The sequence below is a fragment of the Neophocaena asiaeorientalis genome, unplaced genomic scaffold (genome assembly GCF_003031525.2).
Source record: "Neophocaena asiaeorientalis asiaeorientalis breed wild unplaced genomic scaffold, Neophocaena_asiaeorientalis_V1.1 scaffold67, whole genome shotgun sequence".
Taxonomy (NCBI): Eukaryota; Metazoa; Chordata; class Mammalia; order Artiodactyla; family Phocoenidae; genus Neophocaena; species Neophocaena asiaeorientalis.
The window spans coordinates 11550453-11574089 of record NW_020173731.1 but is presented as its reverse complement, the minus strand read 5'-3'; the positions used below and the strand labels follow the sequence as shown (position 1 = coordinate 11574089).

General features: G+C 43.6%; 2 protein-coding genes across 3 annotated transcripts in view; both read right to left on the bottom strand.

Annotated features, from left to right (window-relative positions):
- Positions 1–7003: 7003 nt before the first annotated feature.
- On the bottom strand, positions 7004–9264 carry TMEM81 (transmembrane protein 81). Its single transcript, XM_024751103.1, has one exon. The coding sequence runs from the start codon at positions 9014–9016 to the stop codon at positions 8186–8188; it is 831 nt and encodes a 276-aa protein (XP_024606871.1). The 5' UTR covers positions 9017–9264; the 3' UTR covers positions 7004–8185.
- Positions 9265–10534: 1270 nt separating this feature from the next.
- RBBP5 (RB binding protein 5, histone lysine methyltransferase complex subunit) overlaps positions 10535–23637 on the bottom strand; it is a 35787-nt gene continuing 22684 nt past the window's right edge. Inside the window, exons 7-14 of one of the 2 annotated variants that reach the window (XM_024751034.1) lie at positions 22518–22637; positions 22276–22429; positions 22107–22178; positions 21352–21469; positions 19983–20052; positions 19003–19232; positions 18072–18263; positions 10535–12611 (exon numbers count right to left, since the gene is read on the bottom strand). In XM_024751034.1, coding sequence (XP_024606802.1) covers positions 12583–12611; positions 18072–18263; positions 19003–19232; positions 19983–20052; positions 21352–21469; positions 22107–22178; positions 22276–22429; positions 22518–22637 — 985 coding nt within the window. In that variant the 3' untranslated portion in view covers positions 10535–12582. The remainder of the gene's footprint in view (positions 12612–18071; positions 18264–19002; positions 19233–19982; positions 20053–21351; positions 21470–22106; positions 22179–22275; positions 22430–22517; positions 22638–23637) is intronic. The other variant, XM_024751035.1, reaches the window with a different exon arrangement.

Below are 23637 nucleotides of genomic sequence, written 5' to 3'. Positions count from 1 at the left end.
TCTCGGCACCCCTCCCTCTCTGCCACAGCTGGACACCCACCTCCGATGGACAGAGCCAGCTGGCCCCAGCCCCCTCCCAATGCCAAGGTGGCCCAACACTGTGCCTGAGAATGACTGGTTTTAAATACCTACTTTAAGCAGTGCCCTTTTCGTAGGAGGTAGGATATTTCATATTCTGCCACAGGAGAGAACCCATGCAAGGAATTTTTTTCTTTAAAGCAAGAGGCACCAGACAGTAACTTCCATGATGATACTGAACCCTATGCCTGGGCCCTCTAGGGTACCTGGAAGGAAGGCAGGCCTACAGGAAGAAGGGGGTTTAAACAGGCATCTGTGCATCAGCGGAGATAGCACTCTGGGACCGCATATGGACTCTGCTCCAGAGAGCGGAGTCCTAAGCCCGGGAACACTGGACAGGAACGGGACAAAGCTTAAACAGCAGCATCTCTCAGTCTAAGGAGAGGGCCAAACCTGGGGACCGGGGACTCTCCTACTTTCTCCTCTTAAAGGACAGCACGGCTGGACCCTGACATTGTCCTGGATAATTCCCTGGAGGCCCCTGCCACCTACCTTGATGGCTGAGAACCAGTGCTCTGGTGTCTGAGGCCGGGAGCCTGAGCCCCTGCAGCTCTGGGGGGCAACGCTCCCGACTGCTGGGTGGGAGCTAAGAGGGGTTGAGAAGCTGAGACTCCTGGTGGAAAGGGGCACCAGACTTGGCCCGAGGCACAGTCACAATCAAGGTGACGTTGCCCTCTTAGCCAATACTGCCAACCCAACCCTGTCACCCCAGAGCGACAGAAGCCACTACAGGTGGCTGGGTGACTAAAGGGCTTGTCTTGGGCAGGTCCCCCACCGCACCAAGCCCCAGCCTGCACGGTCCCTTGCGGGTTTGAGTAGGAGGCAAGAGTGCCTCCACCGTCCTCCTCCAGCAGAATGCAGCTGTAATTCTGTGTGTCTGGAGTCAGGAGTCTTCTGAGAAGGGCAAAGGATAAATGCGGCCCTACCTGCTCGCAGGAACGCCCTGGGCCACATGGAGACCCGTCCCGCAGGCTGCCTCGGATGCTCTTTTGCATTCCCCCAGAAGATGAAGGGGTAAATAAATGGGACATCTTAGCTTGCGCTCTGGGTGTATTACCAGTCACAGCACGTCAGAGCTGGAAGAGGCTTTAGATCTCACTGGGCCCAAGCCACCACTCTACAGATGAGGTAACAGAGTTGGAAGGGGCAGGGCCTTCCTCAGGTCACACAGCCTGTCAATGATGGGGCTGGGATAGCACTCTTCTCCAACCTTCCTGTCCCAGGCTCTTTGTCTACCCAGAGGAAGGGGGCAGTGCTGAATGGCTATGACCTGGTTAAGAAGGTGGTTAAGAAGGGCACTGGGCTATGAAAATTCTGCTTCAAGAGGTGCAGGTGGGTGACGGTGGGGTGCTCGGCATGGCTGGGTCCCAACCCAAGGCGCATGCAGACCACAGGAGACCCCAGTCTTTCTTTGCCTTCTGAGCCTAGCTTCTGCTGGGACCTCAATATGCAGTGCTGGCTTGAAGCCCCCTGCTCCCCTTGCCCTTGCTCCAAGAAAAGAGGCCAAAGCAAGGGCAGGGATTCCCCAAATCCAGGCAGCAGTGGCAGCACAACCAAGAAACTCCAAAGCCTGTGTTGCGACAGGTGGCCCTTCACATATAGGAGCAGCGGGACATCTTGTAGGGCACAGGCCCCCTGAGCCTGGTTTCTGTAGTTTACAGTTAGAGCTCTATTTTGTTATGGTTTTTAAAATTTTCAAGTCCTGCTCTATTTTCCTGGGCAGGTTTATGTTGGTGTTTACCCACTACAATTTTTTTAAAATGTAAGCTCACATGCCTTCTCCCTGCCACCACTGAACCTACCAGCCTGCCCCTGGCCCAGGACTGCCTCCTTGGAGCCCTCCATTCGAAACCTCCTCACCTGCTCCCATCCTTCACCCCCATGCGAAGTGCTGGGGGCTCAGCTGAGTGACCATTCTTCCACTGCAGGGACCCAAACTTGGCCTAGCATCCATCCTGGTCCCCCATGGCTGTGATTTAGCCTGTACCCAGCTCTATCAGAAAGGGGATGCTGAAAGTAGAAAACCTTCTTCCAGGGTTCAGCCGATTCTTTCCTCACTGCCTCGGCTGTGGCAGGAGCAGCAAAGGGACAGGTGTCTAGATGCTGGGCCGAGAGGGCTGACCTGGACTGGCACAGGGACTCACCTATGCAGCTGGCGGTGCAGCCCCTAAGCTTGCTTGAGGCAAGAGAGAACGACAAAGAGTCTTAGTTCTGTGGAGGCAGACAGACCCTCTGGGAAACCCAGGAAGGGTTTTTCTAACTAGGAGAACTCAGCCTCAGGAAAACGTAAGCCCCGTGCAGGAAGAACTCGTCTGGAGGACACAGAGCTGGACTAAAATGGATGTTCCTGCAGGCCAAGACTCAGGCAGAGTGCTGATTAAGACTGAATAAGACAGCAGGTGGCTTGAGGACACGCAGGCACGTGAAGGGGAACAGCCTGTTGGTGACGTGGCTGCCCAGGAGCTGGTGTGGAGGCAGAAGAAGAGATCAGACAGCTTCTCGGAGTCCCTTCCTGCCCAAGAGGACTGACTGTCACCTTCACTGCCCGCATGCGCTGAGGCTCGCTCCTGCTGTGGTAACGACTCGATCCTGGATCTCTCCCCTCTGACACGCCAAGCCCCAGACAGGCAACCAAGGGGAAACAGCCACAAACCAGTACTTCACCCTACAGCTCAGTGGCCAGCAAGTGCCTGAGGACTAGGGACAGGCAGCGCTTCAGGGCTCGGGAGAGTCTCCGTTCTGCGTATGTTGGGGCTCAGCCTATAGCGCCCTTTGCCCCAGCCCTGGCTGCTCAGCCCTGGTTGCTCCAACAGCCCAGATGTATACCTCACCCTTGGGGGGAGGGCAGCTCTCTTCAGGTGGAGTCTCAGGGCCCAGCGCGATTGGGTTACCTACTTTCATCCAGGGAATCAAATGATACAGGTGGTCCCAGGGAACAGGAGGGCCATGGGGTGGGGGGGCTCTTTTTGATAGAATGACAGGAGAGCTGTCAGAAAAAACATCTGCAAGGAGACCCTGGACTAATTGAGGGGCTTCTTCCTTTTGTAGGACCTCTGAGAAATTCTGACAGCTGTTTGTCTGGGGGTCTAGGGTAGGTGAAGACTGGAGGGGACGCTGCAAGTGTCCGTCAGGGCTGGGATTCTTGGAATCAAAAGGTGCTCAGCACAGGAAGAGTCTTGGAGCTCCTGCCCGCTGGGGGCCCTGCAGCATGCAGGGGGGAGTGACTGCAGTCACAGTCATTTACGGGGCAAGGCTCACCCCAGGCATTCTTTTCCCAGCATACACTGCTGCCTCTTGGCAGTCGCAGGAGCCAGGCTAGTCTACCCTGGGCAAGAGGTCTAGAGGTCTGTGTGCTTCCTGATCTCAGAATACAACAGCCTACTGGGCTCCTCTGTATCGGAGGGATAAGCAGTATCCTCAAACCTGGGTTTGAGGCATAGGTGTAGCTATTTCCCTGGCTCAGACCTAACCTGGGCTTCATCCTGGAGATGAGCAAGGTTGCCAGAGAGGCTCCTGGAGTGGCATGAGGGATTAGATGGGCACTTTTAAGGAACTTCAAAGAGCTCCATGGAAAGAGGTGCTTGGTAGCTGTATATATGGTCATAGGCTTTGGGAAGGCAGGACAACAAAGGGAAACTGGAGAGGAAAAAAAAAGTGGGTCTGATAGCTTTCCCCAGAGCCCTAGGAAGCCTCATGCCCTCAGATGGGGTGCACCCTGCTTTGGCCCCCAGACTCCAACTGACCCACCCCCTCCAGGGCCTGCATAGCTTAGAAAAGCTCACAGGTGGGCAAGGGTTGGGGCTCCACTGGACCACTGACTTAACTCAGTTTTTGTTAAAATGGACCCGCTCCCACTGACCTATTGTCTGTCTCTCTTACACTTCTTATAATGGTAGTTATTTATTGACTCTGGTAGCAGGCAGTTCTTAAATAAAGACGGTTTCTCAACCTGCTGAGGCAGCTGGCACCAGCTGTGGGTGTTCTTATCCTCAGACTAAAGAGTATCTCCTTGTCCTGTTCTCTAACCCTAGGCTTTTACCCAACACCTTCAGCCTTCACACAGTCACCTCTAAGGAAGTCACAACACACGGTCCATATTGCTTCATTCAGTCCTGGGAGGGGAGAAAAATTAGGCCAAGCAAATTTAAGGCAGGCCTCAGCAGAGCAGGCATTCTCCTAGGCTGGCTGGCTTTACCTAACAGGATGGGCAGTAAACAGTGCTCATCTGATGGTACTGCTCCAAGCTTCCCTGATTTTTAAGACATCTGAGGTACAGGTTTCTCCCGCTCCTCAAAAGTAGAGTGTTCCTATGAAATCTTTCTTAAGCTGAAATGGTGTAAAGCAAAGAAGCAGTTACCTTTTTTTTTGAAACAGTGAAAACCCTTCAGATTTCTTTTCAGTTAGTGAAAACAGGTACTAACGTAGGTTTCTCGTAAAACCAAAGTGGTGGAAAGTGAACTTTCAAAAAGCGGGGGATACCTGTATTGACTCAACAGTACCAAAGGGAAGTCTTCTCCCCACGGAGACACAGTGACCCCCACCTGGTGAGAAGGTGCCTCTAGCCTCTGTTCACAACAACCAAAAGAATTTGAATTTCTAGTCACATTTTCCAGCTGCAACACTACCATGCACTCAACATTTATCACACCTTCTATTACACCTGAGATGCGTGATACACTTACGCAGCTGTGTAAGTGTTCAATTCTTTTGGTGCAAAGCAGGTAGGGCTCCGTGCTGACTGAGCCTGACAGCTTTCTTCAGGGAAGAGGGAAAGCAAGGCGAGCAGAGGCCCCACTACTCGGTGCTGAGCTGTGTGCCCGGGGCCTGTTCAAGAAGCCCAGGCTGACAACGAGCCCCTGACGGGGCCACATAGACAGTGGTAGTTACCACACAGCCTCATCGGGAGCGCTGGCCACTCTGGAGCCCAAATCTTAGTCCAGGCAGCATCTCCTTGATCCTCCAGAGGCAGACCACATGCACAGAATTCAAAGAACTAAATTGGGTTTTGGTCTGCACGAACACATCTGAGGGGGTTTTGTTCTCTTCCCTGTTCAATCCCCTCACATCCTCAGAGTCAAAATTCAAGAGCCCAATGCACAGAGGGCTGTAAACCTCGAGCTGTACAGTATTCCATCCCCTGTTGGACTACCGTCTTACAACAGTATGCTGGAGAAGTTATTTAGCTCTTCTTGGGTCTCAGTCTTTCCATTTGTAAAACGGGAAACACTGTACCCCCTCAACCCTTCTCCCTCCTCGGCAATGTAATATTAATGGTTTACAGTCCTCTCTCAAAGCAGAGTAGGCTCTCTCCTGACTGCTTCAGCAAAGTGTCCAAGTCTGAAGTAATGAGCTTCATTAGTGACATTTCCCAACTCATGCATGTCTGGTCCTTCACAGTTTACAGAGACGTTTTACTCACAGGATCTCACTTGATCCTCACAATCGTGTTTCAAAGACAAGGCTCAGTTAGCTTTTGCTCCATTACACAGTCAATAGCAGGAACACGACAGGTCTTCTGAGTAACATCCTATCTGAGGTAGAGAGAATGGGTGAAAGGGTGTGTGGAAATTTTAAGATCTTTTCAAAATAAGAGCAATAGTTAAAGACTCCCTATGCATGAGTCTAAGCCAGTGGTTCCCAACCTTCGCTCTATATGAGAATTACCTACAAAACTTCCGAAAAACAAAGATGCTTCTGAACTCATGATTTACATATACCTAGGACACTCAAACAGCCTAGAAGCAGGGACTCCCCAGTGGCAATGAGCACACCTAGCACCCAGACCATGGTTTCTAAATACTACTTCCCCCACTAAAAGGAACAAGAGCCCCTTGGAGAAACACAGTCCCTCGGAGAATCTCCCTTGGAGATTCAGGTTTGGAGAAAGGAAAAGTCCAAATGTGCGTCTGAGGCATCTTGCTGTAGCAAGGACATGCTCAAAGTCAAGTGGGGCCACACCAAAAGGACGAAGGAGTTGGCTTGAAGGGACTTCTGGCCAAAACTGGGAACAATCTGAACAGCAAAAATATGACAACAGTGATGGATTATATATAATTCACTGAATAAAAAAGAGAATTCATTGAAACGTCAGAAGAATAAAAAGAATAGCATTTCTGTACAGAAAAACGCAGGGTAATAAATACAAAAATGAATTTAAAGAATCCATCATTTTGCAATCCCCAGCACGTAATAATAAGGCAAAGACCATGGATGGATTCTAAAACGCTTGTGAACGTTTTTTAGAAACCAGATAATCACAAAGCATCACCCCACAGGTTACAAAAGGAAAACATATACAGGTACACCACTGGAGGGATCTGGCAGTCACCACCTTAACCAAACGATCAAGCTTATCATCAACCATGGGTCACCCTGACATTGTGCCTCCCGAGGTCATGCAATAAGTACATATTATTTTCGTTGGGCTCTTGTCAAAAATGTTTAAGATTCATTCCTCAGGAATCTAATCATGAGGAAATAATTGTGGGACACTATGCAGGACAAATGGCCTCTTCAATGTGAATGTCATGAAAAAAAAGAAAAGTGGGGGATCTGTTGTAAAATAAGACTTAAGAGAAATAATAATCAAATGTAATACGTGAACCTTCATTTGATCCTACATCAAACATTAAGTTAAAAGTTCTAAGATTTTAGAAATTGGGAGAAACGAAGTATCAACTATTTGTAAGATTAGGAAACTGTTAGTGTGATGAAGTCACTGTAGTTATACAGGTGAATGTCCTTATTAGGCGATGCATACATGATTTAGGGGTAAAAGGTCACAATGTCTGTGACTAGCTTTCAAGTGCTTCACAAAAAATCAATATGTATTTAGAGAGGAAGAGAACTGGAGCAAAACGTTTGCAATCGGTGAATCCAGTTAAAGGGTCTGTGGATGTCATCAAACCTTTCTTTCAACTTTTCTATAGGTTGGACTTTTTTTTTAAATATAAAATAGAAGAAATAACAGAGATCCACTGGTCATAATTTAAATTGAATTAGCGTCCTCAGGTTAGGGCTCAGGAATCTTTTCAAAAGCTCATTCGGGTGATTCAGACACACGGCCAGAGAAGATAACCACTGGTCCAAGTCTTGTTTCTGCTACTTCCTCTGTGCTGAGAAAAAAGTGAGGGGAAGAAATGCTAATTCTCTCATATAGAATTAGCTCAGCTGGCGGCCCAAGAGCAATTTCCCTGATAGTTCCACAAGCCAAGCCAATTACCTCAGACACAGTCTGAATGGCCTCTGAAGGTCTTAAGATTGGATTTCCTGTTGAGGAAGGAAGGTACTAGTCCTCCGTTATGGGGCCTTGGCTGCTGTAAGAAACCTCCAGCAGCACAAGCTTCAGGGCACTGAAAGAGCTAGAAGGACAGGAACAGGGAGCAAGCCTAGGAACTGTTCAGGGGCAATCTACCAGCTGAAGAATCCAGTGTTTCACCGGGAATTCAACTTAGCACTGAGCACAAAGGTTTCACCTGGGAGTGTATAAGGGGTGCAAATAATTTATTAACATTTAGTGACTGTCTCTTACACACCTGAGTCAGAAGTCATTACTAACACCCTTGGCTCTGCCACAAATGGGCATATGCCCCCAACAAAGCGATATGTTCGATGTCTATTCTAAAAACGCTGGTGTAAGTTTAACCCCAAACCAGACTGATTATGGGACAATTTAAACAACTGCAAGAAATTTTAAACTAAAGGGCAGAAAAGGTTAGGTTTCCAAACAGCTACTGGGAATCGTCTTTATTGAAGAGGAAAAAGACACTTTCACTAGAAAAGCTATTATATCCTTCTCCATGATTATACTGCTCAGAAGGGAGATCAAGGTACGGGGGCATACAAGTTGTAAAGGGTAGAAAATGAATGCAAACTCGGAAGACAGAACTCTTCCCAGGAGCAGGGAGATGCCTGCAGTCAGGTTTCCTGGGTACCTAGTGGGCAGGGAAGATCTGGAAGAGATCCATCTGGGACACAGAATTAGGGAATATTGCCCACAGCTACCATGATGTTGCCCCGCATCACAACCCCCACTCACTCCTTTGGTAGTGGAAGCCCCCCTCTTAGTTAATCCACAATCAGGCAGGCAGAACACTCCCCTGAAAAGCTAGTTTGGCTTCCTGAGCAGCCAGCCCTTCGGCAGCAAGGTTTGTAAGGTCTCAAGGATGGCACTGCTGTGGATCACCCTCAGTCCACCGCACAGGGCGATGCTCACCAACACGCCACCAGTCACACCACTGGCAATTCCTATCCCCACAGCTATGGTCACCTTCTTTTTCCACGGTGGGCGCTGAGGCCTGGAATAGTTGTCCAGATTCACTTCCAGGCCCTCATCTATTAACTTCTGATCCTCAGTAAGGGACTGATGGAAATTCAGGTTCACCAAGTTAGGAGGAAGGACCCTCAGCCCGAAATAGAGCCTCTTGACAAGTCTCAAGTTTTTTAACAGCTGCACATCACACCGGTAGGTCCCAGAGTCATACTCCTGAGCGGACTGAAACTTTATAAAGTGGAAACTGGCTCGGAAGGGTTTGAAGACTTCATCATCAGTTGAGATGATACCCCGAGCAAGTCTCCAGGTGAATCGGAAAGCTTCCTGTCCAACCTCCAGGATGTCTGAACTCAGACAGCTCAGCTTAAATTCCTGCCCTATGAGAACGGTGAAATGGAGCATTCCACAGATCCAGTTGGTCAGACATTCCAAGCGCTGAGACTTACACTTCCTTCTCACTCCATCAGGGCCGACCTCACAGACGGTCTCCTCCTTATAGCCAAGGCCACAGGTGACAGTACAGGTTGTGGCATTGACAATAACTTTCCCCACAGCTTCTTGCAGTTTCTCAGGAATGGCCAGTGTTTTAAGTAAAGTCACCACCAAAGGTAGATAGAAGGCCAACACCAGGTTCCCAAGGATGAAACTAGTGGCCAAAGTCTTCATGTCTTAATAGGCATTTCACCACCCTCAGCCAACACCCGACGTGTTCCAGCTAAATCCTCCACAACATAATTTAATTCCTTTGACATGAGAGAGCCTTCGAAGTCGAAAGATATGATGCATGCATTGTCAATAAAACAATACAACTTAATAAAAGTCCAGTCCTTATTAACAGGTGAGGCCACACGGCAGAAAAAGTGTCACAAGGTTGTTGCTTTACTATCACTACTTGTTAACAACCACCTTACCAGTCTTCATTCTTTTCCCATCCTTTCAATGCATTTAAATCCACCTCTTGGGAAACAAAGATGAAAAGACTTCAGAAGCTGAAGTGAATTTCCAAATTACCTCAATGCATAGTAAAGCTGTACCATTCCTCACCCTGTCCCCTCCCCTCCAAGTTGTAGGCTCTGAATTCAAAGGTTTCAAAATACCAGCTAAATCTGCCCAAATAAGAAATCAAATACCAAGTCTAAAAAAAAAAAGAGAGGATTAACTTGAATTAAGTTATTATTAACTTTAAATGCTCCTAAACCTTCTATAAAAAGGATTAAGAACTCTGGACTGAGAGGCAAGTGATTTACCCTTCCTGAATTTGTTTCCTCCTTTGTAAATTAAGACCTCCTTGCCTATTTCAGGAAGGTCAATTTGAGCATCAAAAGTGATAAACTGTACATGAAAACACTTTGTAAAGTGTGTAAGGAATTTTAAAAAGAAATGAAAATTCACGAAGGCAAGGGCCAAACGGGCTTTTAGAATCAATGCTTAGCAGCAAGACAGGCGATGTTAAATGCAGCTCCTCTCCCACTTCTAGGCACTCTTCCTTCCCAAGGGTACCGAAGATATATTCTGGGGGAGAGGATACATAATTCTTCCTGACTCTCAGTCCAGTCCCCCCAACCCCACAGAACGAGAAAGGAGCTCATCATTCACTTGGGTCAAAGTTGCTATGCAACAGCTATGATGTCAAAAAAGATTCTCAGTCACATAACAGGATTAATAAGTAGACACTCAGATTTGGAGATGATTAAAATCAAAGACTTAAATAGACTTTATGAAACATCTTATTCTTCAGGAGACAATAAGTATTCGATGGATTTCAAGGCTATTTAATCTAGGGAGAAAAAGTGCTAATGAAGAGGAATTTATCTGTACTTACACTTTAAGAAAGGTCCTTGGAAGGCAGGAACTTCCTGGCAAGGGTTTCTGTAAGCTCCACAATGTCTCCTAGCACTGAGGCCTCTACAGAATAGTTATACACTTACCGAGCTAAGGAATTGGAAGAGAGGGCATTCCTACATGATCCTTTTTTCACTAACTTTTTGCTTGAATTGTTTATTTATATTCTTGTCCAAAGGCAGGTATCTGGACTACCTGGCCACTCCTTAGCCTTTCCAGCTGTTATTTCTACACGGAGAAGATCTAATATCAACAAAGTAAGCTGCATTTTCTGTTGTACAGAGTGAAGTGGCCGGTGACTTTCAGAAGTGATCAGTGTCTACAAACACACACCTACACCTGTTCTTTAATAAACATCAGATTTTATTTACAAAGCATTAAAGCTTCAGCAAGAAGTACCCAAGGCTAAGTCTCATCTCGTACAAAACTACAGAACATTAGAAAACAAAACACTGGGGGGTGGGCAGGTGACAAAAGGGAAAAAGAATATGCATATATTGTACAAATCGAGAAAATCAAACTGAAATAGACAGAAGGTTTTAGGAGCTGAAAAAAATTCCAAAAGCATAAATAATTATTAGGAGCTGCTGCCAGAGACACTCTGACGTGGCTGAAGTTGACTTTCTCAGCAGCCGGTTTAGGAGGTGGACAGAGCTGGAACATCCCAACGTTCAGGCAGAGGACACCCAGCTACTCTGCATGTGGAAATAAGGCAGAAACCTCTTGTATCACACAGTTTGCATACTACTGCACTGTACAGTACAAAGAGAAACAAAACGGAAATAATGTCTGCAAAACAAAAACATGTCTCGTGACCCACCTACCAATCTCAACCACTGGTCTAATATGAAACAGGAAATGAAATTCACAAAATGAGCATCTGAGGAAAAAGCAGTGGCATCTAAAAATATAGACATTTTGCCACTGACTCAGGGAGAGCTCTTGCTTCAACTACTGAACGTTTTGGTTCTAAAGGTGGAATGGAAGAGGCTCTTGTTGATGTGTTCTACTTTGATTTCTATGCTAAAATCCAAAAGGCAATCACCTCGTTTGGCTACCTATCGGAGCAACCACCAACTGACAGAGATTTCCCAACAAGCACAGTGTTTAACTCTCCTTTGAAAATACTGTGAAAATGATGATCCAGATTAAGCACTTCCAGTCAGCTCAAAGCTCTGCTCAAGAGAGGCTGGAGAGGCCCCTCCACACCTGGTCTCTTCACTCTGGATTTTCAGAGAATTTCAAACACCTAGTGTACACATCCATCCAACCTGCTACTTTTTATACAAAGAACAGCAAAAGCAAAAATTAAAATTTTTTTTTAAAAAGCTAAGCAACCTTTCACAGAAAGGAAGTGACTGGAAACATGTAGGAAGGAAAAGGGGTATGGATACAAGGAGGGGAAATGCAATGACTGATGGGAAGGACAGATGTCCACGAGCAATGATAAAAAAAAAAGGTTCTTAGATTTTTTTATTTGAACTGTGTTGTCATTGCTTTGATTTTGGACGGTTTTATTTTAGTCCTTGCATAGATTCCCCCACCCCCAGTAAAAAAGAAGTCTGCTGAGAGACACCTCGGTTTGTTTCTGGCTCTGGAAGCCAGTACAGGTAAAGCAATATAAACTACTGATGATTCTTTGCTGGAGACAAATGAACTAGCTATCTTCAAAAACCATGATTAATGAGAATGAACCAATACTGGAGGGAAACATGCAATGAAAAGGATACAAAGAGAAACCTGACCCTCTTATAGCTCAACTTCTGGAGCAAAATGTTACAGTATGTGAACAAAGAGGGGGCCTTTCTTATCTTTCTTTGCTTTTGGAAAATTTGAAATCTTTCCAGCACTTTCTTTTCTGCCCATCTTTGTAATACAATATGGAAATATAGGAGGTATCTGGTGAGTGGGTAAGTTTAAAAATGGAAGAAAGAATGTGCAACAGAAGTTTTTCTAGGATACAGGCAGCAAAGTTTCAGATAAGAACAAGTCACTCAAGGACGTGCACTGTGGAGGGAAGGCAAGTAGGAGATAGGAAATGACAGGCCGAAATGGTGCTGGGTACAGTAAAGACAGACAAGCAAAACAGGAATCTCTTCTCCAGCAACATAACAAGCATTGACGTTTAAATGAGTCAAAACTCCTGTTTGATGTCTTCACAAATCCTCATTCCTGAGAGCCTATTTGGACTTATGCTTGAAAGGGAAGGGGACATATATTCTTCTTCCTTAATTCAATTCTTCATTCAAACATAAAATTCACTCCTTCCACCTCCTGGGTGGAAGACAGAGGCCTTTGTTTTAAATTAAAGTCAATCTCAAATGACTGACCACAGTGTCCAGAGGCCACACGATGGCAAAGTAGGGAAGAACAAAGAACTTCAAGGGCCTTCATAACAGTTCTGAGATCGCTCCCCCTGCTAAAGAGATGAGACATAAAAAGATTTCTTTTAGCATCAACTTAGACCAGTTACTTTCAAGAACACAAATACAGATGCTGGATGATGCATTACAAGCACACATGGGCTAAGAACTTCCCCCCTTTAAGTAAAAACCAACCCCAACTCCCAATTACTCTTTACTGAAGCAACAAATAATCCAAACCCCACCCCCGCTCCCTCAGTACTTTTCTCAGCACTGCCCCAAAGGGAGAAAAAAAGGCAAAATGATCAGACTTCTACACATTTTCCAAGCTTCTAACCATTCTCCAGGGCATTAACATACAATGCTACACATTCCAAAGAGTGCAGTAAGTAGAGGGAAGGAAATTCTAGGGTACTACTGCCTCTTTCAATCTTTCATATACTAAACTAATTCGCCACTAAATGATTAACGGTGAGCAACAAACCCTTTTCCAAACACCCTTGTTCCTTAAATGATACTCTCAGCTCCTCAGAATCCCAAATATGGGGAAATTTTAATGAAAACTACTGTCGGCATTTCTATGCGCCAACAACTGATCAATAAATAAAATCCTAAATAGTAAAATCAAATGAACACTTCCCTGATTACTCCATAGAAGCTGTTCAATCTCTGAGGGACATCCTTAAATGGGTTGCTGTGAAATATTAACTAGGAAGTGTAAAAAGAGATCAAGGTGAAGAAAGTCCTCCCAGTGTCATCTGGAATGGGGAAGAACATTCCACTTGAAGGTAAAATGGTTAAAAATAATTGCCCAAGTTGTAAAAAAAAAAAAAAAAAAAAAAAGTACCCATTTATAAACCTTGCTTTTAACCTGATTTTAAATAAGTTCAAGCACAGATGAAAACTGGCAATAAAAATAAATTCCAATTTGCCTGAGAAGAGACTGAAATTATGAGATACAAACTCTCCTGGATGCTACATGTTAAAAATCAAATTTAAACTTTATATAGTTCAGTAAGATAAAAAGTATATTTAAGCATCTGTTTTTCAGATCTTTCAACATAAAATGTAATAATTAACTTCTTGAATTGATTTTTTTTTAAATCGTGAGATAAAAGAATCTACTCCACAGGACTCAGTAACAGGCCTTTAACACTTTAAGGCTAGTTTCTCTGATTGTTTCTACAGGTACTCTGACCAATCTAGTTTAACAGTTTAAAAAAAGACAACATTGACATTTTAAGCCTAACTCATGAGAGGAAAAAGTGGCTTGCATTAATAATGGGCACTCAAGATGACTAATGAGCTACATTATTATACTGATTATCTGAGGTCAGTTAATGTTTTTTCTTTATCGCTCTCTTTCCTGTGAACAGACCAAAAACAAAGCTTGTTGAGGCATCAGGCAACAAACCAATACCAGAGCAAGCAAGTCTGTGAGCAAGATAAGATACACGGCAACAGCAACAAAGCAGGAGATCTCCAGGCTACTTAAAAATCTGCCCCAAGTATTATTTAACCGCAACATGATAGAAATCTCCAGTAATATAAAATTAAGAAAAATTCAGCTCATGGTAAACAACTGTTATTGGTACCTCCCCAAAGCAGCCAAGCCAGGGTGGCTTGAGAAAACACTTAATTTTCAAACATTACCTTAGTCAGCTAATAAGACCACACAGAATGAGAATACCCAACTAGCCATCTAAAAATATGATTTTAGCAGGAATTCATAAATTAGTCTTTGAGAGACTGATCAGTTTTCAAAAAGGCGGGGGGGGGAAGCCCCTACCAATCATTTAAAACAATCAGATTAAGCAAGTGAACAGAACATAGTTCAGAGGCCCAGGGTGGAGGGCCAGCACCAGGAGAGCAGTGGTGCAGCCAAAGGCAGGGAAATCAGCGCAGGGCCTGTCGGCCCCCAGAAGTGGCAACTCTGCTCAGTTTGGCCTCAACAGACCATTCCCTTCATGCCCACCATCCCACAAGGCCTTTAGACCACATATGTGACAGACCACAACTTTGTCACACTTGCTACCGAGGGTGTTTACTGCCAAGGAGCCCTACTTCTAGGGCAATCTTTGAGCGGTCACAGGGCAACCGGGACACTGGTGGCTCTGCTCACATCTCAAGTTTCGATCCTGAGGACTGTCCTCTGCAGAGTATCTAATAAGGTAACCAGGGGGAATCTGATAGATGGTGCTATGTCGATCTGGACTTTCTGAAAAGTCCCCAGCTCAGGGTTACCCTTAAGCTTCACTGATGGGTCCTCCCTCATCACAGAAAGTGTGTCTTCGTGGATATGAGTAAACTGGTGCTGTTCAATACTGATGAGCTGTTTCATAGGGAAGAATTTTCGACAGCCTCAGATTCCAGATGGCTAGATTACTCCTATTGGCGGTCTATGTGTCTTCCAACTGTCGCCTGAAATGCATGATCTCCTGTTGCAACATGCAACAGACTACAGCAGCTTTGTCAGGCCTATCAGGGCTTACTGAACAGTTTCTTCAGTAACTGATGAATTGCAGATATTAACAAACAGTTGGCATTTATCTAAACTGAGCAGTAGCCTACACCTACAATCTGCCTTCAAATGATTGGGCTCTAATGCAAAAGCAGGGCATTTGCGGGGAGGTCCACAAAGCACTGAATCTATAAATACACCCATCAGACTGAACTAATCTTTGAAGATGGTTCAGCCTCAGCCACTGAGGATCAGGATTCATTTCTTAATATCTGGTGGAAAATCCACAGTGACAGCATGCTGCTTTTTATTGAAACTCTCCAAGGTGTGGAAGAACATGAGACACAAAGGGTTTTGATTACCTCAGAGGCCTGGGGGAGCTATGTGAAAATGAACAGCATGTGTCAGCCAGCCTCTGCCTGCTCTGGGCCCTCCAAGCTGAAAATCGTATTGGATGAAGCGCCACCCTCGCCCAAAGAAACCCACACAAAAGGTATGACAGGTTGTCCTGAAACTGAGACTTCTAATGGGGCGCTATATGATACTCAGTTTCGGCACTCTCCCCCAGACTCACAGCCTTCATAAAGACCCAAACCACACTGCAGCTAGTGGCTAAAAGCCCTTCGGAGGAAGGGTCAGGACTAAACCACAATGCCTTTTTTGAGGTTTTTTAATGATCCTGCTCCTCAGCACACTCGGGAGTTTGATCCGGCCATTTCCGTTTTCGAGACTTCCATTCAGGAAAAGGCCAAGGAACCAAGGCAAGAGAAGAAGAAAATGGGAAGAAGGAAGTAGAGGTTACACGGGGAAGTATGCAATGCAGATAATCATGAGAAGTTGGTAAAATGCTTGCAGTAATCTAGACAGTTGTTTTGTCTGTTATCAGAAAGCGTATCATCACCCTGGCCTTGTTATGTAAAAGTCTCCTCTAGTCCTTTCAAAGGGTGAAGCCGTTAAAATAGCTGCCTCCATTTAAGGCTGACCAACTCAAGTCCCTGATAACAATAATGAAGAAAATAAAAATCCAGTCTGAAGCACCCTGCTGTTTCAAGACACAAGTTCTAGCCTGTCAGCCGAGTGAGTGGGAATAAACTTCTAATAGGCCATTGATAATGATATCCAGTCTTGCTAGAAGGAGTTTTGAAATGCTGACATGTACAAACACTATGTATTTCACACATAGATCAAAATTTCAATGCAGTATTTTGAAAACTTCAGGGAATAAAAAGGCCCATTCCTTTACGGCTAAGTAAACTTTCTAAGTAAACTTTCTAACATCTCATTTAGATGTTTTTGAAGCATAGCTAAAAAATACCACTGCTGTTATACTCTAAGCTGTAAAATGTAACAGTACTTCATGGTACCTTTGACAAAAACCCAATTTGAGAAATGTCAAAAATATTTACTAACTGTTAGTGACCATATCAGCTATAATTAAAAGTGGAAATCACTGTATTATAGAGAGAAAATTTTAGTTTTTAAAAACTTCAAATGGTTTATTTGCCATACACTTAGTATTAAAAAGCAAATGATTAATTACAGATAGATTCTGAAGATGCTGGGAAAGTATGTCTTAGAGTATTTCAATTAATTCAATATGTTTGCCTACATTTGAAATCACCCTGAAGCATTTCAGCTCTTGGGGCCAGGGAAATCTATTTGAACTTCAAATTGTTTCTTCTATAGTGGCATCCGCTATGCAAGAAGTGGGTTATGAAAGGATGGTTTTTACTTACATTAGTCAATTACTGACATGCAATCTTTGCTGGCAATGCCCATATAACTCTTTCAGGCTATTTTTAAAAATATACAGACATGGCCCTAAGTGGACTGAATGTGGAGGTGGTAACTGATTATCAGTGGAGTACCATAAATATTGTTGCTGGGAAGAAAAATGCTAGTGCTCCAATGGTATGGTATTGGACTTATGAAAGTCTAAATCTAGTGAACTTGAGGGGGAATACTCAAAATGAAGACTAATTGAGTCTGTTTCAGCTTCTCTGCAGAAGAGAATTCACGTTCACAATGATTAACTGGCTTAAGGAACTCTGTTTTGCATATCATCACATTTGGATTAACACAATTAAAATTTTAAAGTGGGGAAAAAAAAACCCTAAACACAAACACTGATATTTTGTTAGCCCTGCCTCTGAATCTACTGACCTAGCCACAGAAAACTGAGAGTAATGTATTAACTAAAGCAGTGCCTAAATATAAAACAAAACAAAAAAGTTTCCAAAACCCAACAATATCTGAGCAGAAATGAACTTGAGTTTGCTTACTATTTTCCAAACAAAAGACCATTTAGCCTAGATTCACAAGTATTTGACTGGAAATTGAAACTGTTCTCCATCCTCCAATAAAAATCCCTCAGTTACATAGAAGTGAGAAAACAGTAAGTTTCAAGAGGCTTAGGTGTTAAGAAGCTACAAAGTTTGTCTTTTTGGTAACCTCCTGTTTGAAAGAACAAAACACCTCATCTTCTTCCTTAACATGATGGTACTACGAACAACTCCATCACTGCTTCTAGACTACTGAAAGAGAGAAAAACACCACCTCTGGGATTTGAAAAATTTGAAGAGAGAGAAAAAAGATGCTACAGTTAAATAGTCAAGGGCTGTATAAAGAAGCTCATATTTCTGGTTATCTGTTTGGATCTTTCATTTGAGACGAAACAAAAAACCTAGGAGCAAACACAGATTTAAAAAATGAATTAAACAAGGGGTTCTTACCCTTTTTCAGGTCACAGATTCCTACAGGAATCCAGTGAAATGTACAGGCATCTCCCCCCCCCAAAATATTCATAAAATATTTTGCATAAGACCAAGGGAATGGAGATCCCCCTGAAACCTGGTTAAAGACCCAAGGTTAAGAGCCACTGAATTAAGCCAAATCCGGTTTAGCCTGCCCTCGGCAGTAGTTTAAAACTCAGAGAATATCTGCCACTGGGGAAAAGGAGGGAAGGAAGGAAAAAATGCTGCCGTTAAACGGAGTCAGGGGCTGTACAAAGCAAGGCCACGAAGCAAGCCAGACAGTGCTCCCAATGTGTCCTTACCTGTCAAGGGCTGGCTGAGCTCCGCCTGCACTTTACCCTTCGCTGATCCTTCCAGAGGTAAACCTCTGTCCCCTTTGTAGAGTTTCGGTTTAAATGGAGAATCTTTCTCTTTACCTTTTGATCCTTTAGGCCGGCCTGCTTGCTTCTTCTTGGATTTGCCATCCCCCTTCACACCCAGTAGTGGATGGACTTCTGTAAAAGGACAGATAGGCAAAGAAAGAAATCCACACATCACCCCAACTGAGCATGTGCCGTGCCACCTATCCATGAGCAAAGAATTCTGCTCTTGCATCTCAGGTCCACTAATACAAGAAGAAAAGTTTGTTTTGTTTATTAATTATAAACTATAGAAGAGTGGCTATTAAATGAGAAGTAGTTCCTTGGCCACATGGCCTATGTGATTCATACGAAGCCACAGCAGCTCTAAATGGAAAAGGCAGCTCAAAGACACACTGATACTCTATCACACAAGCCACAACAGGAATGCACATGTGCACACTGGCACGTGAGAGCAGAAAGGGAATGGGCTTTGGTATGTGACAGACCAGGGTAAGAATCCAGACTCAACCATGTAATTAAAAAGGCTTCTAGAGTCAGACTGTAAAAGTAGGTAGGAAGAATTAAGGTTGTCCAAGTCTGACTGGTACTTTACTACCTAATGAGAACCTTGCGGGAGAGGCAGGGTATTTAAAACAAACTGAGCCAGATGTCAGAAGACTTAAAGTATGCCATCTTAGGCAAAGTACTGAGGGCAGAATCTCCCCATTTTAAAAGAGAAGTGAAGCAGATGAAATTATTACAAAGTTGTAAAGCACTATAAAAAAGACTCATGGGAAAATTCCTTTAAGGGAAAATCACCCAAACAGGAAATTACCAGATTGTGCTGGAGAGTGGCATCTGTCAGGCAAGGGAGAGAAAATGTGGCTCTTACCATCATTTGGTACTCCTTGCAGTTCAATATTGGTTGTTTTGGGTTTCTTCTTAGGTGGCTGGGACCCATCTGTTGAAGACTGTCTCTTCTTCTCTGAACTAGCCCCTTCGTCCATCAAGGAGGTTTGGACTGCATCCGGTGGGGGGCCATAAGGATTTTCTTCTGGGTCTTCTACCTCAGGGGCAATGGGTAAATATAATAGAGCCTTTGAATCTTCCAGCTCTTCATCACTATTTGGAACAGGATCAGAAAAGGGATAGGAAAAAAGAGGAGAAAGTTGCTTAAACCATGAACCCTTCCTCTAGGGCAGAATCATCTAACCATAAGCAACAGGTATGGATCTAAAATTTCAAGAAAGCCAAGACAAATAAAAAGAAATCAGACAGGGGCTTCCCTGGTGGCACAGTGGTTAAGAATCCGCCTACCAATGCAGGGGACACAGGTTCGAGCACTGGTCCGGGAAGATCCCACATGCCGCAGAGCAACTAAGCCCGTGCGCCACAACTACTGAGCCTGCGCTCTAAAGCCCGCGAGCCACAACTACTGAAGCCCACGTGCCACAACTACTGAAGCCCACGCACCTAGAGCCCATGCTCCGCAACAAGAGAAGCCACCGCAGTGAGAAGCCCGCGCACCACAACAAAGAGTAGCCCCCGCTCGCCGCCACTAGAGAAAGCCCGTGCGCAGCAATGAAGACCCAACGCAGCCAAAAATAAAGAAAGAAATAAACTTTTTAAAAAGGAAATCAGACAACACAATTAATAAAATCAGTAGTAAAAATAAACGGCATAAACAAATTATTTCACTTTCTTAAGATTTTTCTATCAAGGGAGAAGGGAAGGGATTTCTTGCACACCAAAGGAGTTATCTCTTTGAGGTCAAAGGCAGATGGGCCTGAAGGAAGAGCCGGGGAACTGAGCAGCACAACCAGAGACTGAGGAGGAGGAGCACCCCAGGCCCAGCCTTCAGCGGCAGCTCACCTGCTACAGAAGGCGGCAATAGGGTCCACACTGGTGACATCCACTTCCTCATCCTCTGCAGCATCAGCCCCTGCAGGACAAAAACACAGCAGAGGTGTGAGAAGAAGTAGAAGACTGCTCTTTACATATAGCTTATGGTTTTCATAAACTGAAATCCGGGAGAAACAAAGGAGGAAAACCAAACAGTTTGTTTTACTTAGTCGTTCTGCAAATATTTACTGAATTTCCACCACACGCTAGGCACTGGGAATAGAGCGATGCCCCAGAAAGTTGGGAACGGTTCTTCAGTAAAAATTTTAGAAGTCTAACTGGGGAGACACATACACACAGATAATTTCAGTTCCATACAGTAAGTGCTACAGTAAAGGTATGTGCAATGTGCCAAGGAGATGGGAAGGAGAAAGAACTTCTGCAGAAGTTTGGGAAGGCTTCGTACAACACAGTCCAATAACACTAATACAATCCAGAATATACTGCAGCCCTGACGGTCTTTCTAAGGCACAGGAGGCATGTAAGTTATCTAATATCACAAAAGTGAGGACCAGCACTTTCAAGCTGGAGAGAACTAATTTCAATCCCAATTCCCCGATTCCTGACACCATCAAGTGGCCCAGCAGTCAATGACCCGTGGCATTAATTACTCAAGCTGACAGTGCCAACTGGGCACATTAAGCGTTCATACACACAAACCCCTGCCAGACGCAAAGCCCTGTGCTTAGACAACGATGGGGCTATAAAGTGACATCTTTATTCTCAAGTAACTTCCTATCTAGAAGCTCAGAAGCCAAGAGATAAAAATAACAATGATCACGATCATAATCATAGTAGAAGAGAACATCTGAATGCTCATTATGGCCTAGACACTATAGTGAGCCCTTTACATGAATTATCTCATTTATTCCCCACAACCCTAAAAGGCAGGTACTATTGTTATCCTTGTTTTACAGAAAAGGAAGTTCAGGTTTAAAGAATAAGTATTCTGCCCAAGGCGGTCTGACTCCAGAGCCCATGCTCTTTACCTTCATCTTACTGACAAAGGAGTGACAATACCCAAACAGCAGCTGAGCACCCAGCGTGTGTGGGTGGCTTTGTTAGGTGCCCCATGCAAATCCTCATTTAATCATCTGCAATTAGTCAGGAAATACAAAGTGAAACGTTAAGAGAGCTGCTCGTGCCCTAGTAACGCCCATGTTAAGCCCTGAGTCAATGCCTTACAAATAAATATTCTAAAAACACTGTCAAAACTGTGTAAGCTTAGGAAAAAAAATTAGACTAAGTGCTGAAATGAACTTTCAACACTAAGAACGAGTACTGAGTAAAACAATCATTTTTCCTTTGGGATATACTACCTGCAACTGAGAAATATTACCTGTCTGTTCAGGCTCACTCTTATCTTCATCTTCAATATCAAACTCTGATTCCCTTTCTTCATATTCTACATTTTCATCCAATTCTTTGAAGTCTGGCGCAAATGCACTCCAATTTTCCTGTGCCACAAACAAAACATACTACTTAACTGTATGAGAAAGCAGCGGTCTGTAACCTAGACATTAATGATATAAATAAAAGGACTGACCATGAACAAGACTCAAAATTCTGAGATCAAATTTGGCAGATAATAAAAATTAGGTGTCTACAGTTTTATTACCTTAAGGCATTTCCTATCTTAAACATTCCATGGTATTAACTGTAGTTCTTTCATAAATAACTGCCTTCTTTAATCTTTATAAGATGTAATTCTGAGGTAAAATGTTAAGTTTTCTTCTGAGTACACTGATTACAAATTTAATTAAAGGTGTTCAAAATAAAATCAAGATGTAAAACAGACGCTAACTGAGCTGAAAATAAGAAAAGCACAAGAAAACTCTATCTCGGATGAGCAACAGAAAAACGTACCAGGAAGTACACTAGATTTTCTCCCTGAAAACAGAGCTGGTAAATTGACTTTGGACCAAGACCTTACCATTAAAATAAAGCAAAACTAGATGCACTGAACTATTTAATTAGAAGAATCATATGGAAAAGAAAGTATATAAGGTAATTTTGGGCTTACTATTTGTAAAGTTCTTTGATAAAAGGAAAGGGTATCTAGCTTCAAAGCAGTTAAACCAGAAAAATACTTACTACTTGATTTTGTGCCCAGATAGATACCACTCCACTAGAAATGGATGCTATGATGGGTCGAACAGGATGCCACTAAATTTTAATGAAGCAAAGAAAAATCAATTCTAAGGATGAATCCAAGATTTTCTGTATTACATAAGTAACAACAGCAACCTCTCATCCTACTCACAGCTACATCCAAGAGGAGTTCTCCTCTTGTCCCATGGAGAATCTTCACCAGGTTACCAATACTCTTCTCCCAGATGTACAGGGCATGCTGCCGGGCTGACCCTGCGACTATGTATTCCCCATCCCCAGAGAAACAACATTTCTTCCATGGGGTCCTAAAGGACAAAGAAAATACCCAAATAGAACTGGAACCTGACCCCAGGCCATGAATTAGCACATATTCTTCTAGGTTGTGATACATACCTATTCACCAAGTCCTGCAATTTCTGCATGGGTTCAGGCTCTCCATCTCTTCCACAGGTTAAGATTTCTCTACCATCATAAACTCTGATTATTCGATCTGCTGTGTTAATTAAAAAGCAACTACAGAAAGGATAAAAAAATATCAACACCAGAGGTCAGAATCTGTTCCTGTTAATATTTTCCATGGATACCAGTTACTCAGAACAGTACCATAAGACAACTAACAAATCAGGGAGAGACTGAGTGAAAATCTAAGTAATAGACTAGACTACTGATATATCTACTTGTCACCTTCCAAGCCAAAATATAGCGTGAAATGAGAAAACGCTTTACCTCCCTTCCTGTGTAATCCCTGAACCCTAGATGCACAAACTAATCAGCAGTATTTGACTAAAATCCAAAACCTCTAAATTGAAACCAGTTTCCCGAATTCACAAGCTTACAGTTAAATATATATAAATACTTCATTCCTCTGGCCTGCTTTATATACAGTATATTCTTAATGAGTTAATAAACTAAATATATCATTCTGGATTGCCCAATTTTTTTACTGTGATAACACTGAGTGTTGGAAACCTGTCTAAAATACAAGTTATTTTACCACCTTCTTACAGACTTCACTGTCTCTTGCTTCAAGAGAATTTGAACGTGAATGTCCTCTAAGTATGTATGGTGGTTCCCATACAAAATAGGATGACTGCTACTTCTCTTACTGACAACCTATTTTCTTCTTGTTTCTGTTGATACATAAATCTACTTCTAGCTGGGTAATCAAACTTATCAGAAAAACATCTGAAATTAAAAGGGTAAATAAATAGGTTTTATGTAAGTAAAGTGCATATTCAGTTACTATGTGAATTTGTGATATCAATTCTGATTATAATATAACAGCTCACCTTTACCCAGTGCTTGCCATATGCCAGACATTTTGGTTCTATGCACAGACCACTCACACATCTTTTCTGTAAAGGAACTGCCTGTTAACCTCCCGATAAGATGTGACTGCTGGCTCAAAGCGGTAAATCTTATAAACTTAAGAACCAGATAGTGACAGTTTCTATAACTATTTTCTAAGTAAACTTAAAAAAAAATTAAGTATAATATACACAAAAACTGTGAA

Coding starts and splice junctions, on each gene's coding strand:
- TMEM81 (XM_024751103.1), bottom strand. CDS start 9,016: ATGAAGACTTTGGCCACTAGTTTCATCCTTGGGAACCTGGTGTTGGCC.